Source organism: Centroberyx gerrardi, chromosome 6 (genome assembly GCF_048128805.1).
Source record: "Centroberyx gerrardi isolate f3 chromosome 6, fCenGer3.hap1.cur.20231027, whole genome shotgun sequence".
In the NCBI taxonomy this organism is placed as follows: domain Eukaryota; kingdom Metazoa; phylum Chordata; class Actinopteri; order Beryciformes; family Berycidae; genus Centroberyx; species Centroberyx gerrardi.
This window is the reverse complement of record NC_136002.1, coordinates 28,664,993-28,685,173: the sequence shown is the minus strand read 5'-3', so window position 1 is coordinate 28,685,173 and position 20,181 is coordinate 28,664,993. Positions and strand designations below refer to the sequence as shown.

The following is a 20,181-nucleotide window of genomic DNA, read 5'->3' as shown; positions in this document are numbered from 1 at the left end:
AAGTTGTATTTACTGCACACACACACACACACACACACACACACACACACACACACACACACACACACACACACACACACACACACAAGCAGTTTTCAACGCCATTCTTACATAAAAATCCAAATATCGTGACTCGATTTAGAAGTTGAAGCAATGTGAAAAGTAAACAACCCCAACACAATGTACATAAAATTGCAACCTGCGCCGTCTCCATCGACCTTACGCAGCATGAAAACTAGGGGGCAGCAGAGAGACGTTACAGTTCTTCAGAAAGGAACGAAGAAGTCACCATTCACGTCGTTTCTCTCTGTAACAAGAAGAATCAACGTTCACTACATCTTTATTGTCCCGTGGATAAGCTTGTATAATCGTGGTTGTCTAGTGAACATCAGTGAGGTAAGACACACGCAGACTATGGATATTTGTTACTCTACTATCATCTGATCGATTTACTCTTGAACCAGTAAGGATTGCAAGGGGCTAACGCTAGCTAGTTTAGTTAGCCAGAAGTGGCTGTACACAGTCAAATAGTGGACCAAATTTCGTGCTAGTTAGCAGCTAGTTTATACTTTTAATAGTGTTATCTAAAGTTATTTACTGCAAATCTGAGGTGTAAAAAAACCAAACCAACTAACCGCCAAACCAAGAGAGAGACCAGAGAGTGTCTGCAGGTCCTTCCTGGGAAGGTCTTATTGAATGTATTAAGTCATATTATCTAAAACAATCATTTACAAATGATATTTTATGCGTTAAGTTTAAAAAGGTCTAAAAATGTGGTTTCTTGGAAAAATGCTGTTTTACCTGATGAAAAATCAGTCCAGTCATGCAAACCTAGGCTATATTCTGGTAGGTGTATGGGTTTTGTTTGTTTGTTTGTTTGTTTTTGTAGTTGTCACATTTATTTCTGTTAGAAATTGGTCTTGGTCTTCTTTTATAATAACTGTCATTAAAAAGGTCTTAAAATCTTACATTTAACAGACACCCTGCAGTAGCTAACTGATATGCTTCCTGCTGCACTGTGTCCCTGTCAGTTGTTCTGTGTGTTTGACTCTCTCTGTTCATCCCCCTCGCAGCATCTTCATCATGTCGGGCGGTCCAGCGGTGCAGGTCAGCATCGAGTCGTCCTGTGAGAAGCAGGTTCAGGAAGTGGCCCTGGACGGGACGGAGACGTACGTCCCCCCTCTGTCCATGTCCCAGAACCTCGCCAAGTTGGCCCAGAGGATCGACTTCGGCCAGGGATCCGACTCCGAGGAGGACGGAGCCGAGGGCGAACCCCGGGACCGAGAGTGGGGCAAGCAGGAGCCAGAGGAGGAGGAAGGTGGGGAATCTGCAGGAGACAGCAGGGAGAATTTAGATCCAGAGCTTGATCCTGTTAACCTGGCTGACATCAGCATATGAATAAAACATCACTGCTTTGCTAGAGCTATCAGGGCTGCTGCACAATTAAGACTAACTAAATATCTTCACATTAAGGCCGATTTCTCAGGGTTCCCACGGGGGCCAGGGTCATGGAATTTATGGATTATCATGGAATTTTGACAGGTGTTTTCCAGACAGGGAAGGTCAGGGATTTTGATTAATTGCAAGGGGAAGTCTGGACATATCAGGGAATTTTACAAATTGGTTTCTTTGCAAGAATACAGCAGAATGTATTTTCAAACTTTTACACATTCATTGCATTAGATGGGGATTTTTCAGCAGTTTTTTTCCCCCACAGTAAACCTAGTTGTAGTGGTTCACTCCTTTTTAGAAAAAGAATTTATTCTTTTTGGAAAATCATGGAATTTTCACATTCAAAGAAGCATATTTTCAGGTAAAAAGATACTTATTTCTGTGTAATTAAGTTGCACATATGGATGAATAACTAACTGGAAAATCTGGGTGTCGGAAGTGAACAAGAACCTTCCCCCCCTCTCTCAGCACTTAAGCCCTAACTGCTCTAATGGAGCCAAAGTATGAATGTGTGTAACTGCATGAATGTGAAGCAGGGTGAATGAAAAGAAAGTGCATGTTCAGCAAACCTTACCGTATAAATAAAGTATAAAATAGAAATTGAAACAAATATAATGTAACTCTTGTCACAGGGTCATTATGCGTTTTTCTTTGTTAATTCTAAATCTGATTTTCTGTTCCCCTCAACAGGCACAGTGAAGTTCCAGCCGTCCCTCTGGCCGTGGGATTCGGTGCGTAACAACCTGCGCAGCTCTCTGACAGAGATGTGTGTGCTGTACGACGTCCTGAGCGTGGTGAAGGAGAAGAAGTACATGGCTCTAGACCCAGTGTCTCAGGACCCGGCAGCTGGCAAGGTAAACTGCTGAAAAACGCCAGTGAAGATCTAGGTGTAACGTGTGAATAAAGAAAATACTAGGGACGATCTGTTTATCTCAGGATACGATTTGATACACAATATGAGGTTCACGATTCACGATACAATGTAATAAATAAAGTTCAATGACAACAAAGTCTGACTGTGCAGAATTATGTTTATTTCTGAGACAGATCTTTCTAGCGACGGCATTGGCTGCTAGAATGTAAACAACAATTTAAAAATGTCATTACAAAGTGACAATAATATAATTTGGATGGAGAGCTTGTGAAACTGTGATGGTCAAGCGTCTCATTTGTGATTTCTACAGCAGAATAACATGGAGCTGATATCACCATTCATTTTTCTGACCCACGATGCATATTGTCACATTTTTGTATTGCGATATATTGAATTTCGATATTTTGTTCCATCCCTAGAAAATACGCAAGAGAGAATAGAACATTGAGGATAACTCCAGATATGATGCCTATGCACCTTCCCACACACACACACACACACACACACACACACACACATACACATTTGCTTGTCGTTTCTTACCCCCCTGTCCTTGCCCCTCTGCAGACCCCCCAGGTGTTCCAGCTGATCAGTAAGAAGAAGTCGTTGGCCACGGCAGCGCAGCTGCTGCTGAAGGGAGCAGAGAAGCTCAATAAGTCCGTAGCAGAGAACCAGGAGAACAGGAGGCAGAGGGACTTCAACACCGAGCTGCTGCGACTCCGCTCGCAGTGGAAACTACGCAAAGTAGGAGACAAGATCCTCGGAGACCTCAGCTACCGGAGCGCAGGTGAGAAGACCTGTGGGTGTGTGTGTGTGTCGAATCACATTTACTTCTAAAGGGCTTTATACAAAACATGGTTGCCACATAGCGCTTTACAAGTCAACCAGAGGATGTAAACAAGTCGGTGTAAAAACAAGTGTGTGTGTCCATCAGAGAGGCAGAGACAGTGTTTTATTGAGAGTCTCTTAAGGAACATTCACACCAAGCATGTTGGGAGCGGTTTATTCAAACTTTGAAGCAATTACTCCTTTTTGGTTTATTTGGCCAGGTGAGAATGATGCCATTCAAATTGAGGTGGCACCAAATGATCGTCTCATTCCTCTTCCAAACGAACTACAGTGCAGTTTGTTAGGAGTGGGAACATAACCTGAACCGGAAACTACCCCAAAATCCAAGGTTTTATGGGTTTACCGAGACGGATGTTGGCGTCTGATAGCAGCAGGGACTAATTTTTAGAAAGCCTAGCATAACAAAATGAACTGAGGGAAAACTGCAGTCTCAAGGATGCCTATATTCATCTTCTTATTCATCATCTTTCTCCATGTGTCCGTAACTAGTATAAACACCAGTAAATGTAAATTATGACAGAGTACATACAAGTCCATCATGCTTAACTGAAGTTACAAAGACTTGACTCAGATTTGTTTGATTTGGGATGACAGGTTACTGTCCAACTGTCCAATAAACAAGCTACTTGTGAGTCATGTGACTTTTGTTTACAAGCCGTCTTTCTCTTGTAATTGGTCAGTGTGAACCTAAACGAACCAAATACAAAAATGCAACAAAGTACATTTTCCACTCTGGAATCCAGCGCTGACTTGGGGACTGGTTCACTGTGTGTGTGTATGACTCGACCTGTTTCTGACCCTTTGTCCATGTAGGTTCCCTGTTTCCTCACCAAGGCACGTTTGAGGTGATCAAGAACACAGACATCGACCTGGACAAGAAGATCCCAGAGGATTACTGCCCCCTGGACGTCCAGATCCCCAGCGACCTGGAGGGCTCTGCTTACATCAAGGTGAGATGGGATGAAGGCCTGGATCAACATGTTTCTCCATGATGGCTAAAATGACATGTCAAATAAAAGTGTTACATGAAAATAGAGGGAAATAACACATAAAATATAATCAGAATACGTTTTTGTTTACCCACCTTTTTTACTCATTTACTCAACACTGCATCATTGTGTGAGTGTGAGGGAAACCACTTGAATGAACACACATCTGGAAAAATTGGCTAACATCAACAAGTAAAATGAACAATGAAGTAAAAGAAAAAAATATGTATCCTCCATTTTGAAGACTCTGCTTGCATAAAGGCAAGAGAAGGGGATTTACTTATTGAGAAATGCTTGGTTCACTGCATATTTGTTGACTGACTTCCCATTTAATACCTCCTTTTTATTTTCATTCATTTTGATTCTTTGTAATAATAGTAAGCAAATATAAAGAATACAAGTCAGTCTGAAGACTTTATGGTGTGCAGCCAACCCAGTATTGTCATATGCAACCACCAGCACCTTTTTTATAAGAACACACAGCTGTATGCAAGATAGGTTTGTTGTGATTTTACTACTATCTTGATTTGAAGAGGTAAGACTGTATTTCTGAAATGCTAATAATTAAACATTGTGGTTTGCACTCAGGTGTCCATCCAGAAACAAGCTCCTGACATTGGTGATCTGGGAACAGTCAACCTGTTCAGGAGGCAGCTCAAAACCAAATCAGGTATCATTCACAACTCAAACATCAGGATAAAAATAGTAGAGCCCGCAGCACATTTTTACTTTGCTCCCCACTTTTAATAACGTTGTCTGGAGATATAAAACATGTATACTGGCAGGTTTTTTACTTACTTACTTAATCCTCTTCGTTCCCTGTGGAACATAAGGCTGCGACTATCTGCTTCCATCTGGTCCTGTTGTGCCTCGCCCCAAGTTAGGTTAGCCGTTTTCAGTTCCGAGGTCACAGTTCTCCGCCAGGTTGTTTTTGGCCTCCCTTGTTTCCTCTTTCCAGGTGGAGTCCATCTCAAGGCTAGGTTTTTTTAAAGCGTCATTAATTGCCCCACCGCTCAGTGTCAAAGCATCATGATAATCATTCAGTCATGTCAATACAGTACGAAATACAGTAAGAAATATATACAAAATATTTACAAAAAATATCTTTCAAATATCTTAAATATATACACTCTCATACAAAGGATGGTCTTCGTTTTTTTTCTTTGTGGTGGCCGCATGGGAATAATGTTACGTTTTTCTACTTACATCAGGCTGATTAGCCATGCAGGCAGTGGAGAAACAGGAGGAAAACTTTGTATTGACCTCTTTTCATCCCATCCTTTCTCTCTCTCTCTCTCTCTCTCTCTCTCTCTCTTTCTCTCCCTCTCTCTCTCTCTCTCTCTCTCCCTCCCTCTCCCTCTCTCCTAGGTACCCAGCGGTGGCATGTGAAGCTGGAAGCGGCTCAGAATGTGTTGCTCTGTAAGGAGATCTTTGCCCAGCTGTCCAGGGAGGCGGTCCAGATCAAATCCCAGATCCCACACATCGTCGTGAAGAACCAGATCATCTCACAGCCATTCCCAGGTCAGAGCCCTTAGGATAAACTAGAACCGGGGAAACTGTCCCACTTGTGGGGAATTGGTCTTATGAGAAGAAATCATCCATATTTGTTGCTTATGACATAAAAACACATAGAGTGTCAACTAGGGATGGACGATATACAGAAAATTTACCAAAACCGACACTGGCACTCTCTCAACGATTTTCTACATGTCGGTCTGTTTGGTGAATACATTTGTCAAGTTGTCAACTTTTCATAAAGAGTTTAATTTGTGTTGCTTCAGTTAAACCGAGAGTTGAGCTTCAAAGTAGCAGAGCGAGTGTAGAATCAGTCAAGCCAGACAGAAAAGGACAGAATAAGACAGGGAAGTAAAGTGGGTTTATCTTCAAAATAAAAGCATACTTTTTGTATTTATGATGCTAAGGGTGAACGTAGTATTTCTGCACCAGAGTTAGAAAAATAAACAAATTATCGTTTCATTTATCATTATCGAGATAAATGTGACAGTATATAGTGATATCAATCTCTAGTGTCAACTTGTGGTTCTGTATAGTTCATGAACTCTGCCAGGATTAGGGGTTCGATTGGAACTGGGACCACCCATGCTAAAAAAAAAAATCTATATTCTGATGGCACTTTAAGGCCCTTAGAATCAAAGTGTCCACCTGATGGCTTAGGTTTTGTGAAGCCAACATTACAAATTACATATCTACTTGATGAAGTGTAGAGAAGTGATGGCACTGAAGAATTGAGGGCAGGGCAGCACGTCTTCACAAAGCTTAAACGAGTCCTAAACACGAAGGAAAAGGATAACATAACTAATTTGGAGAGCTTTGTTTTGTTTTGTTTTGTTTTATTCCTTTTCCTTTTCCTTTTTTGTTCGTCCTGTAGGTCTGCAGCTGTCCATCTCGCTGTGCCACTCTACAGGAGAGAAGAAGAACCAGCAGGCGTCTCCAGAGAGACCCAAACCAGACGACCACCTCTACGTCCTGGAGCACAACCTGCACCAGCTGATGAGAGAGGTCAGACACTCTGCTGTCCGGGAGAGCTGATTGTTTTTACTCAGTTTATTGAGTTCAGTTGGAAAGTATTTATTTATAGAGGCAGGAGGGTCCTATTGGCAGAATAATCTTAAATGTTAACAAGGATAAGAGAAAAGACAAGATAAAGCTAAATTGCATTTGAGATAACATTTTATGTGTATCTTCCTTCTATCATGCCAATAAAATTTAAATGCCACTTTAATGCCTGGAGCCATTCTGCAGCACATTTGAGCCAGGCTAAATACTGGCCTAAATGTATCTGTCAATGGATGTGCATCGTTTTACCTTTAATAACAGATAGTGTTATAAACAGCCTGTCTTTTGTCTCAGTTCCATAAGCAGCAGCTGAGCTCTGTGGTGATGCCTCACCCTGCTAGCGCCCCATTTGGCCACAAGCGTCTGCGCCTGGCGGGGCCGCAGGCCTACGACAAGGCCGAGATCTCCAGCCTGCAGCAGAGCGAGGGGCTGCTGGAGAAGATCATCAAACAGGCCAAACACATCTTCCTACGCCACCGGTAACTTCAATTATCATTTATGTATCTACGTTCTCTATTTTTACAAGAACTGATGAAACCACAAGGACATGTTGCCAGCGGCTGCCGTTGCATTGTGTCGCAATATTTTTAGGTACAGTAATGTTAGCTAGCTTCAGATAATTCGGGGGCATTTTGGCAGCACCGGGCTCTGTCAGTGCCAGGGGCCGAACCACCAATCATTGAACTACTACTCTACTGTTATCAAGGTGCTAGTGCTGGGGCTACCAGTAGTTACATGCAGAGAAAAAGGCAGTGCAAAAGTCATGGTTTGCAGTGGAATTATTATGGTATTTATGCAGTGATATACAATACAATAAAATACAACACAATGATATTTATCCTACTTGCTAACATTGCATTTTAGACAGGGTTTGATGATATTATAGTGTTATTGTTGGCTATTAACATTATATGTGATGCACATGCCCTTCATTGCTTGTAGTACCACATTTGGCCAGCAGATGGTGCGGTTGGACACTGTTCATCATTGCCTTGGTCTCAATTAAAATAAACTAATAATTAATGGAGTTTTTTTGGCACTGGTATTGTTTTGTTATGGATGTGTTGACTATATAATGCTGTGGGAAACCCTGTACTGGGTGTCCTCACTGGCCACATGCTTCACCTTTCAGCATTGGCAATGTACTGTCTGTGTGTGTGTGTGTGTGTGTGTGTGTGTGTGTGTGTGTGGATGCCAGGACGGCGCGGACCATCGACAGCCTGGCCAGCCGTATCGAAGACCCCCAGATCCAGGCCCACTGGTCCAACATCAACGACGTGTACGAGTCGAGCGTCAAGGTGCTCATCACCTCCCAGGGCTACGAGCAGATCTGCAAGTGAGTGGAGGGCATTTTTCACTGTATTATTCAGGTTTATTTTCAATTGTAAGTTTTACTTTGTTTCAGCTGTAAAATTAGATAGTGGCATTGACAGATTCTTTAGTGCAGTGATATTTAATGGAGGCAGAGTTGGAAAGTAAGTTCAAATGAGATGAGGCAAATGAATGAATTTTGTAGTTACACCAGAAATCTGAATGGCACCGGCAGTATTTTTGGTTTTATTTTCTTCTGTTGTATTACATTAAAGGAACACTTCTATTTGGTCTCATTGAGTTTGAGCCATATGTATGAACACTTCTAAATTATTATTATTATTTCAGGACAATAAGCCAGACATGTTTTTTTCATTGCATCTGCTTTAGTAAACACAGACAGGCATCATCATCAGGCAACATTTAATTCCCTGGTATCCTTTTTCTTATACTACTCAATTTAGATCTGTAGGACTTTCAGTAGCTATGTTCAGTTGGAAATAGTCTAGTATTTTTGGCAGCTTTTTGTTTCCTTATTTTGGTGTTAAATTGGTATTAAATTCTATTCAGGTCGCATTAAAAAGGTCTTAAAAAGTCTTCAGTTTGGCTTTCTGAAACCTGCAGATACCCCACACCTGCACAATCTGTAAGTTATGTGGGTTTTTTGGTTTGTTTTTTACACGTGCAAATCAATAAAGTCAAGCTCAAACTGTTGTTGTGTTCAGGTCCATCCAGCTGCAGCTGAACATCGGTGTAGAGCAGATCAGAGTGGTGCACAGAGACGGACGCGTCATCACTCTGTCGCACCAGGAACAGGAACTGCAGGACTTCCTCCTCTCTCAGGTACTCCAACACTGCCAGTCTTATTTCTATAGAAATATTTTTTTTTTATCAGTGCAAATTTATAAACCTCTCATAGATAAGACATGTACATCTACAACGTCATATCTCTTCATCTCACATTCAAATGCAAATCCTCAAACTTACAAAGTATTACATCAACTGCACAAAGTACTAGGAACACCTGCTTTTTCCATGGGATTGACTTTACCAGGGGAATCCAGATGAAGTTATTGATTTGGATTTTACCCTTTTAAATCCACTTCAGTCATGTAGGGGAGATGAAGACGAAGGGGTGGAGACGAGTTAAAGGTTTATTAAGTCTTGAGACAATTGAGACATGGATAGGATAATGACATTCCTAACATAAACTATGTAAACTATTACTATTTGCTGCTGCAATGACCCAATTTTCCTTCGGAGATCATTCAAGTTTCATCTAATCTTCTTTTTGCACCTTTTTATTTAACTTATTAAAGGTTAAATGTGTAATATTTCTGCTTTCCTGAAGCATAATATGACTAGTAAATATCAGCAGGTTCCTGAATGGTAGTGAGTGAAACAGGAGCGGGCCGAGGCTGAAGGCCCTCCTACCACACCAAGGTCCATTCAAAAATCTGACAATATGTTTTTGCCTTACTTATCGGCAAAACTCACACATCAGAGAATATAATTTGAGACTTTATTACTAATCGGTAGGGTTTTCTGGTTAATTCGGCATGTGTATAATCCTCCAAACAGCTTGAATTTTAACAGCCGGAAAGTGGAGTTACTTCACACACAAAATAGCGACTCCTTACCTTCGATATGTTCCAAAAATCCACAGACAGCAGGAATGGTGGTGATGTCAGGATCCTGATCACAGCAAGCGTCCATCGAATTAAAAAAAAAAGCACTAACTGGGTAAAACATGACAGAAGGTTCATTTTTGTTGATTGTGAGACAGTCCAACCTGCCCACCATGCTGACGATGGTCTCGCTCTACGGAGGGCAGAGTGTTGTTGTCATGACAACGCTGAACGGCAGAGGCCAGCATTGGACCAGAAATTACACACAGACCCTTTTAAAGCCGTGTGTAACGCTGTCCCCCTGTGTCTGTGCTGTGTTGCTGCAGATGTCCCAGCATCAGGTGCATGCCGTCCAGCAGCTGGCCAAGGTGATGGGCTGGCACGTCCTGAGCTTCAGTAACCATGTCGGCCTCGGCCCCGTGGAGAGCATCGGGAACGCCTCTGCCATCACTGTCGCCTCCTCCAACGGGGAGTACGCCATCTCAGGTAAGATGAGTGAGATAAGAAAACCTTTATCTTTTGGTTGGTTTTGAGGTAAAATGCGCTTCCATGTTTTTCATCATTGTAATTAGGCACTGTCAATATGTGTAGAACCCATTAAGAAAGCATGGATGCATGACAGAGGGGCAGGAAAGGCTACCTTTGTGTTTGCAAATACTTCAACATTACTTCCACCATAAAGCACTTTGTAAACACTGCTTTAAAAAACAGCTATTGGCAATGTGCCTTGCATTTCTGGGTCCATTTTGTAGTTTAGTGGTATGTTTTTCTTATTCCTGTGGTTAACTGGCCAAATGTCCAGTGCAGCTACAATGGAGTTTGATGTCAGAAAATGTTTCTCAGCGATCCAAAACATCAGCGGTAAACGTCAGGTTTTGGTGTCAGTCCCTCAGAATCAAAGAGCGAGGGCTTCTTTCTAGAGCCGCCATTTTGCACCAAGAGACGTTCAACAATCATACAGGGAGAAATCCATCGTAGAAGAGGAGAGAGACCAATTTCTCCACCCACAGGAGCAGGAGATAGACCAGAATGCAATGCAGCAGAGAGACAGGTTGTGTTTTGAGTAAGGGGCACAATTCTCACTTTTTCCCAAATAGAGAAACTCTTGCCCTGCTGCTATTGCTATAGCTCTTGCTCTCTCAACCTGCATGTATAACCCACAGCTGAATGCAACAAGTTCAGGCCAGTTCTCTGGGGGTTGTTGAAAGGCATTCTGGGAAATGTAGGAAATCACTAACTGAAGTAGAAGTAGGCGAGGCAGGTTGAAAGAAAGTGGGTTCACCAAAAAAGTAAACAATACTGTCATCACAAAATAACTTGAACGTCACACATTGAAAATATCCAAGTGTAAGAGTATCTGAGGGTGGATTCGTCATTTAAATACTTAATAAAAAACACCCCCATACTTCACAAAGTGATACTGTATGTCCTCATAATCTCAAATCCCCAAGATTTATACATTTGTACCTTTTAATATTAGCAGATTTTATCTACTAAAAAGTGTGTGTGTCCATCTGTCCGTTCAGTGCGTAACGGCCCAGAGAGCGGGTGCAAGGTTTTGGTCCAGTTCCCCCGCAGCCAGAGCAAAGAGCTGCCAAAGAGCGACGTCATCCAGGACGGCAAGTGGAGCCACCTGAGAGGGCCGCATAAGGAAGTCCACTGGAGCAAGATGGAGGGGCGAAACTTCGTCTACAAGATGGAGCTGCTCATGGCGGCGCTTACCCCCTGTCCTTAGATAACGCCCGCATGCCCAAACTGAATCTGTGGACTCCTGAAACATTGACTTTCCTATACACAAAGCCATGTTTTTATATCTAATTGAATGGCGGTGGTATACTGAGCCAAAAAAACACAAAACACTCCATAGAATCCACATTTTCTAGAGTTTTCCAGCCAAAAATATCACAAAAAAAGTGAAAGAAATGCCCGCAGCTTCTGTTTTGGCCTGGATGAACGCTGCCTGACGCTTACGTCAATAAATGTGACTCTTCCTTCCCTCACGACTTCCTCTTGACCCACTTCATGGACTTTTTGAACGCAGCCATCGACTCACTTTTTGAGATAACGCAAGCTTTGGAGCGTACAGTGTCTTTCCAGCAGTTTCATACCCAATAAATAAAAAGCAGTGTCTGTCTGTGCTGAGTTATGCTCCGGTTCTGTTAATGCGTTGTCTTCCTCATGTCATCATAAGAATACAGCAGGGATGTGACTATCATGTTTTGTTTTTAAGGATTTCTGGACATTACTCCCATTCATTTTTATCGTGAGGCTCTCTGTGGGCTTCCTGCTTTTCTACCCTCTTTTTCTGTTACCTTGCTTCATCCTTATCACATCCTCGGTTCAAGCAACAATCTTTTGGAGAAAGTTACAGTGGAACTAACTTCCTCCTCCGTGTGAATTATCAATTTAAGCCTTAAGATAAAGAACCATGTAAGTGGCAGTTTTGAGAGTTATTTTTTTCTCTCAGCCAACATTATTGCAAATGTACAGTCACTTCAAATCATATGAAACTGCCATTTACTGTGAAATTTTTTTTTAACAGTCAAACTCTTCTCACTTCTCTGAAAACTTGAAGCAGCCTTACATGGTTCTGCATCTGATGGCTTCTATTATTGTCACTGCATCTTAAGGCTAATATAGACAGAATAAAGCCTGATTTATAATCTTTCTGATGTCAATGGCTGTGAAGCGGACTACAGTGGCAGAAAAAACACAGATCTCGTTTTGCTGTGAAAATAAATATGTAATTTTTCCCAGTGTCTTGAGTGATGTATGTACATTCAATCCAGTGGCGTTGGCAGTGTGCTGTAAATGCAGTGTGTTCAGTATAAAATGTAAACATAGCATAAGTTCTCTTGGTACATGGAGTTGCTCATCATTGACAATCCTTCATCTTCCTGGCTGTAAGTAACTTTATGAGCTGAAAAAGGCTCTCTCAGTTATTGTATTTACAAAACAAATGCCAAAAAATTCAGTAAATTCAGAAAATCGGTCCTTGTGTTGCAGCGTGTTCAAGTGTTTTTCATGCCAGGGACGATGCAACGCTTGATGTTCATCAAAGAGGCTGCAGCTCCGTTTCATCATTTTCTGCAGAAAGGGATTAAACTTTGTCAGAATAGAAACCACCGTCAGAAACCAGCATAAGGAAGCTGTTATGGATGTTGCAGACCTTTGTACTCAAACACACCCATTCTTGGACACAATAGATAACTTCTACCCACATTCACACCCACCAAGCCATACTCATACATTCATACAATGATGCAACGGTACAGTAAGTAGGAAAAAAAACGGAGTAAACTATGAGCTCTAAGGCAAACAAACCACTAATATAAACAAAAGGTTATAAAAAACAAATCGGAGCAGTATGTGTTTTATTTTTCTTAATAAGATCCTGCAGATAACATCCTTGTGTGAATTTTATTTCAGCCATCATGGAGAAACAGAACTCTTATTTTTGGTTATTACTTTTTTTTTTTACTCTGTTTTCCAGCCTCTGTGCTGCTGTAATGACCCAATTTCCTCTCAGGTGTCAATAAAGTTCATCTCATGCGAGTTTGACAATACATCGCCTGTCAAAAGTTTGGAGACACCTTGCCTTTTATACATTTTCAAAATACTATTTGACTTTCCCTGTTATTTTTCAATGAAGAAGTGAGGGAAAAAAATGCCTGTGATGTTTTGTCAACATAAAATATCTATTTCTTCAACACTCAGCTTCATGTTCATCAAAGTGTCTCTTTGGTGTGAAGAGAAAATCTTTCATGGCGTCTGACTGTCGGCATGAAGAAGTGTGAGCAGAGTTTTTTTTTTGGATGAATGTATAGTTTAATTGTTTTAGTGTTATCTTCACAAATATTTTCTCAAACTAAACCTAGTTAGTTTTAGTCTTAGTCTTAGTTAGTCTTTAATGGGGTGAAGTTACTGCAAACCGACAAAAGAAAACATGCTGATTTATTAAACATTTTCAAAAGCTAGGTGTCGCCAAACTTTTGATGGGCAGTGTAAGTTGTGTCATCCAAACTGATACTGTAGCTCATAAAGGTGGATATACTGTATTACTTATAATTCATCCTGCTTTACCTCGCATCTTTTGCGCGCGTCTCCATGCCACTATCTTCCTGTAGGCCTTGTCCAGTAGCCACATGGCTAACATGAGCAGGCCGGCCAGGCAGGCCAGCACTACGGCGGAGACAGACAGGTACTGCAGATCCTCATAGATCACTTCTGCAGGACAGACACACAGCAGCAGGTCAAACTGAGTTATACAGCACTTTTAACAAAACCGCTTTGGTTTACTTAAGTACTGTACTTAAGTAAAATTTTGAGGTACTGCTACTTTACTTGAGTACTTCTTACAGGTTAATGCTTCAATAATTTAACTCTTTGGAAGAATGAGGACTTTTACTTTTGATACTTTTAGTACATTTTACTGCTAATACTTCTAAGGAAAACTTTTGAATGCAGAGCTTTTACTTTTAATGAAGTATCTTTCTATTATGGTATTGCTACTACTTTTTCCACCACTGCTCTCCAGAGAGACAAAGAAGATCGCTCTAGATAAATCCAGCCAACACACCGCCAAAAAGTGAGCTTGTGTGAGATATGAGAGACCAGGTAGCATCAGATATGTTGGGATGTTCCGACAGAATTAATAGTGTTTTTGAAACTTATATCCAAGGGTGGAAGTAACTAATTACATTTACTCACGTTACTGTAATTGAGTAGCTTTTTTTGTGTATTTGTACACATTGCTTTCCTACACACAAAACCATGTCTTTATGTGTATAAGTAAGTGGTGGTGGTATACTGATCAACCACAAAAAAAAAAAAAAAATACTCCATTAGAATCCAGATTTTCAGAGTTTTTCAGGCAAAAAAAGACTGGAGTATCATAAATTAAAAAATTGTGGAGCCATTCACAGTCAACGGTCAGTCAGCGAACAAGAGAAGAGTAATCTGGTTTTACTTTGTTTGTGCACTTCTAATTTCTAAATTAAAAGAATCTAGTTTGAACTCTGTCCTCTCTCCTTTGAGAATCACATGGAAACATTTTAAATGAGACACTTTTTACTTTTACTTCAGTAGATTCTCACACCAGTACTGTTACTTCTACTTAAGTAAAATATCAGCAAAGTAACAGTACTTCTACTTGAGTAGGATATTCTAGTACTCTTTCCATCACTCCTTATATCATGCCAAGCTCATGAGTAACTTCAAACTTATATCATGGTCAAAGTCGTTGGAAATAACTATAATTACTATACTTTCATGTGTCATTCTCTGGGTGCAGGCAAATATTTTAACATATGTAGGTCTTTTTTTGCCCAAAATGAATTAAAAGTTGGTCTTCCTCTATTTTACGCTAAAACCCTGTATCAGTCACACTGTTAAGAATTGCTGTGTTACTGACTGAGAAACAACTAGAAGTCCCTGCTTTATGTTCTACAGACACATATTGCATTCAAAATGTCGTTCCAGCCTTTCACCAACACATCTCCTTCACAGATACTGGAACTATGGTCTGTACACTATATACTTGTCCATGAAATATGGAAGGTTGCCAGTTAAAAACCCCAAAACGAGCTTGGGAAATCTGGGTGGGGGAAGTGAATAGTGTCACTTCTCCTTCCCTGGATAAATTCAATTCAAAAAAACATTGGCTGCAATTTATTATGTCTCTTGTCACAGAGCCATATGGAATACACTGTCTCTGTTTATTCTAATCTAATTTGCCGTTCCTCTAAGAATCACACAACAAGACTTTGCTTGTTCTGAGCAGCTCCAAGGCGCAAGTGTGTGAAAGCATGCACCACTCCCTCTCCTTGAAACTCCCTGTGCTGCAGGCTGTTGTTATAAATGGGAACATGTTCTTAGTCGGTTTGCTTTGTCACATAAGGGTTCACAGCTCAGAAGTTAGGCCAGTTTCCAGAGGTGGGGACTCGAGTCACAATTTTAACTGCTTGAGACTTGACTTGATGCATGAAGAGAAGCTTTGAGACTTGACTTGACTTGAGTTCTGGTGACTTGAGACTTGACTTTGACTTGTACTTTGATGACTTGAAAAGGTTTCTAAAGTCTTGACTTGAGATCTTCTGTTTGTGTAAATGATTTAGATTGAAAGTGGTGAGATTTGTTCCAGCAGACGACTGAATTTAAATTCTGTTTTCTGAATTTGTATGGAATGATTGAATTTATTGAAGTTGAAACTGATTATAGAAATGAAACTCATGATGCTCTTACCAAGTTTTTATCCTATTAAAACCATATTGCATTGAAAAGTCCTAGATATTTAGTTTTCTTTAAGATATTAAATTGATACTGGACTCTTGATTTGTTCTTGACTTGCTGTTCTACATTTAGACTTGAGACTTGATTAAGATTAAGATTGCACTTTATTCATCCCGTAGGGGAAATTCGGGACATTAATGACATGGACTTTATTTGGACTTGACTTGGTAATCTGCATTTAGACTTGGGACTTGACTTGAGACTTATGCCTTAAGACTTGAGACTGACTTGGGACTTGAGAAAAATTGACTTGGTCAGATCTCTTCCAGTTTCCCACAGTGCAGCACTCTTATTCCTTGTGTTAAGAGTGAAATACAGGGAAACAGAATCATTTCCAAACCAAGATCAACTCACCGTTCACTTTGAGGACGAACCCGGCGTCCTTGCTGCTGCCTGTAGTCTCGGTGACGGTGACCACGTAGTACCCGGCGTCCTGTAGCCGCAGGTCCGACAGGCCCATCGAACCGTTGTCGTAGGGCTGCACTCTGTCTCTGTAATCCACCGTTATGTTGGTGTACACCCCCGGCCGCCACGTCCCGATGCTGCGGCTCACTGCTGCGGACATAAAGGTCCATTGTATGGTGGGGATCTCGCGGCCGGAGACATCCACGGAGAAAAACACATCCTCCTGTACCGACCTGGTCAGGCTCCTCTGGGGAGACTGGATGGAGATGGCTCCGGCTTCAAAATCCAGGAGGAAAAGGGACGAGGGGAGGTGGGACAGAGCGGACGAAGAGTCGGGTCAAGACAAATTAACTTGAACAAATTCTTGAACAATATGGATTTGTCATGAAATGCTTTGTACAGTAACAGAGAATGTAAAAAAACAGATAAATACACAACAAAAGTAAACATTGCCGGTGCTTGTTTGTGTGTGCAAGCATCCCTGAGCGCAGCAGAGCATGGAGGAAGAATTCAAAGGAGGTATTTTGTTAAGATGGAGGCCGAGATAAACAGGCAACAGTTTGAGAGAATTAAATTGATGCCAGCAATATTTTCAAGATAAGGTTGCTTTTATGATTTTAGGCAAATCTCCAGCAGGTTGCCTTTATTTAGCAAGACAGGCAGACAGAAAGACAGACAGACAGACAGGTACATGGATAGATAGCAGATAGGTAGATAGTAGATTGCGTTTACTTGGGATAGATAGATAGATGTCTGATTTTGTTCCTTTTCCTGCTTGTTTCAAACACATTTTGATTATGGCATGTGCCTTCAAGATTTGACTGAATATATGGCTGCTGATCCCATAGCATATTGAATTTACGTAACACTTGGGGTGGGAAACTCTAACCAGAGGAGCAACTACAGCCCGGCTGTTTCCCACTTGTGTACCAAGAAGAGAGCACATTATACAAACATCAAGACTCAGACATTTATAATTTCACAGATTCTCCACTGAAAAACCTATTAGAAATGAATGGATCTCCAGAATCCAGAGGGATATAGGTTCACATTTTAGGGTAATATATTTGGCCCGCTATAGCTAGCTACCAGAAGATAGATAGATAGATAGATAGATAGATAGATAGATAGATAGATAGATAGATGGATAGATGGGCAAAAAATTGGGTCAGATAGTACATACTGCATGAAAACCTTTACACTCCACACTTCTAGTTACTGTTCAACCTCCATCCACTGAAGACAGTAATAGCAGTAAAAAACATTCCAGTCTAAGATACAATGCAGCTCCATAAAAAGAAACAATTTCACCTCATGACTTTCGCACTTGTGTCACACAACTAGACATCCAGAGTTGGTGACACATTTGAATCAGATTCTATTGTTTTTCCCTAATGTGTTACATCACATCTCACAGCCCTTAAATTGTGAGTTGGGGGTTTATGGAACAGGTTCAGCCAGACACAATGTTATTCTTTTTGTTTCTTTGTCAAATTACAAACTGGCTGTTGGTGGAATGAAACCTGCCAAACAAGCTGAGAAGTTTTGATTTGCGTAAAGCCTGCGGTACTGGCCACGTGTTTGTGGTTGCGCCTCCATTTAATATTTTAACAGGAGCCGCTGTGAGAGATCTGGTTCTGCTGGAGGTGTGTTTGCTTAATGAAGCATAGGCGAAGAATTCCAGCAGAGAATACCGACACTGACTAAGACACATGACGGCTTGGAAAAACTGCCCGTCCCTTCATGCCAACATCAAGGCTAATGTCACTGCTATGTGCCAAGCTGTGTTGTGTTAACACACACTCACCGGCCACTTTATTAGGTACACCTGCTCCTTAACGCACATAGCCTGCTCCTTCAAATAGCGAATCATGTGGCTGCAACTCAATATATAAATGGTTTAGTTTTTTGTTCCAACAAACATTAGAATGGGCGAGATGCGTCATCTAAGCACCTTTGTGGTCTGATTGTTGGTTCCAGCATCTCAGAAACAGCTGTCCTTCTGGGATTTTCACACTAGAGTTTACAGAGAACGGTGTGAGAAACAAAAAAACATCCAGTGAACGAAAACAGGTTGTTAATGAGAGAGGTCAGAGGTCACAGGAGAATGAGCAGACTGGTTCAAGCTAACAGAAAGGCCACAAATGCTCCAATAACAGCTCTTTACAACAGTGGAGTGCAGAAGGGCATCTCAAGTTGTTTCCCTTATGATAAATGGGCAACAGCAACAGATGACCTGCCAGTATTAGATAGGTGTACCTAATAAAGTGGCCGGTGAGTGTACTTAGCCCTGGTATGCAAGTTAAGCCACAATCCCTGAGAAAATGCTGAGGTTAGGGAGTCGTATCTTAAGCGTGCGCTACTGCCACACTCTCTGTTTGAGTTTCTACTGAAGGGGCTCGGCGCTCATCCTATGCATTTACTGCTAAAACAAATTCAGGCCTGCACTCTATAGGCATGCTCACAAACACAGCAGTCACATGCGTAAATTTACCAAATCAATAAGCGTGTGGGCTACTTACCTAGGTGACACATATAGAGTGTGATGCTGAGAAACAGAGTGACATCCTGTGTATCCCAGAGCCTAAAATGCCACATTAGAATCCCAGACCCATTGGTCGAACCACCGCTGAAGAAACTCCACCGGGTTAATTCACATTCTGAAGCATTCTCCTCTCCGCCTCGCTCCCTCCAAAACAGAGACTGTCGCTTCCCGCTTCCCAGAATTTCTCCTTCTACTTTCCTTTGTCACAGGTGTGTGTGTGTGTGTGTGTTTTTTGCCTCTTTTTGTGAGAAATCGGAGTGTGTTTGTGTGTGTCGTTCCCTCCTGTCTCAGCTCTGTGCTTGTTGGCTCTTCTGAGGCTCCTCTGTTCTGCCACACATACCTGTGCAAGCCAACGCCAGCCAGCCCACACCTATCAGACAGGTTCAGCAAGAGATCACTGAGCAAACATGTACTCAGAGGTGTGCGCGCGCACGCACACACACACACACTGAGAGAAGGAAGCAGGCTATAGAGCAAACACACATATCCTTCTCAATTTTCTCACTCCCACCCCCCTCCTCCCCATCCACACACACACACACCCAACACTCACGAATGCACTCACACACACACCACACCCAACACTCACGAATGCGCACACACACACACACAGAGTCAAATAAAATGAGACCAACTTAGGTCAAATAACCCGGTATTCGTGCTTTGACACACCTGGCAAAACGTGTCAAACAGGAAGTGTGTATTCACACATACAGACACCAAGACACACACACAGCAACAAACACACAGCAACACACACACACACACACACAGTGAGCTGACTGTACCTTTCTGATCGCTTTAGTAAAAGCAGCAATGCAGCTTCATGTGTTGTGATTATGTGGCAACGTTTTCTCTGTCAGTACATGAGAAGTTAATGGGAGCCACTACTTCACTGTGCTGTAGTGTTTTCAGTGGATCAATGTAAAACATGTCCCACCTACAGCATTGTTGTCCCAGTACTGTGGTGGTAAAAGGCGACAATAAAGGTGCAATAGATTAGTTTACAATGGAGAGAGAGTCTGTCTCAGTGGACAAAGGCTGCTAACCTATTTAAGGTTTCATCTCTGCTCCTACTGTTGGAGCACAAACTCCCTCCATCACTGTAAAGGGTGTCATGTGGTGGTTCTGCTGTCTTTTCACACAATCAAACTCCAGAACTGATGCACTCTGATCTGCAAATTATAGATGGTGAAACAAAACAATTTAAATGGGAAAATGTCATAAAATGAACATGGCTTCTTTGGCTTTCCAAGATAG

The 20,181-nt window shown here is 41.6% G+C and overlaps 2 protein-coding genes across 2 annotated transcripts; one reads left to right on the top strand and one right to left on the bottom strand.

The window, feature by feature from the left end:
* Positions 1-388: 388 nt before the first annotated feature.
* On the top strand, positions 389-12,432 carry med17 (mediator complex subunit 17). Its single transcript, XM_071924776.2, has 13 exons — positions 389-396; positions 1,074-1,318; positions 2,143-2,306; positions 2,894-3,113; positions 3,989-4,125; positions 4,753-4,834; positions 5,533-5,685; positions 6,554-6,684; positions 7,036-7,220; positions 7,940-8,077; positions 8,778-8,895; positions 10,007-10,166; positions 11,207-12,432. The coding sequence occupies exons 2-13, from the start codon at positions 1,084-1,086 to the stop codon at positions 11,413-11,415; spliced, it is 1,932 nt and encodes a 643-aa protein (XP_071780877.1). The 5' UTR covers positions 389-396; positions 1,074-1,083; the 3' UTR covers positions 11,416-12,432.
* Positions 12,408-19,310, bottom strand: vstm5 (V-set and transmembrane domain containing 5). The gene is made up of 4 exons (XM_071924779.2): positions 18,899-19,310; positions 16,326-16,652; positions 13,764-13,907; positions 12,408-12,767 (listed from the first exon to the last, which is right to left on the bottom strand). Exons 1-4 carry the CDS (start codon positions 18,972-18,974, stop codon positions 12,736-12,738), a joined length of 579 nt encoding a protein of 192 aa, XP_071780880.2. The 5' UTR covers positions 18,975-19,310; the 3' UTR covers positions 12,408-12,735.
* Between the last annotated feature and the right edge of the window lie 871 nt (positions 19,311-20,181).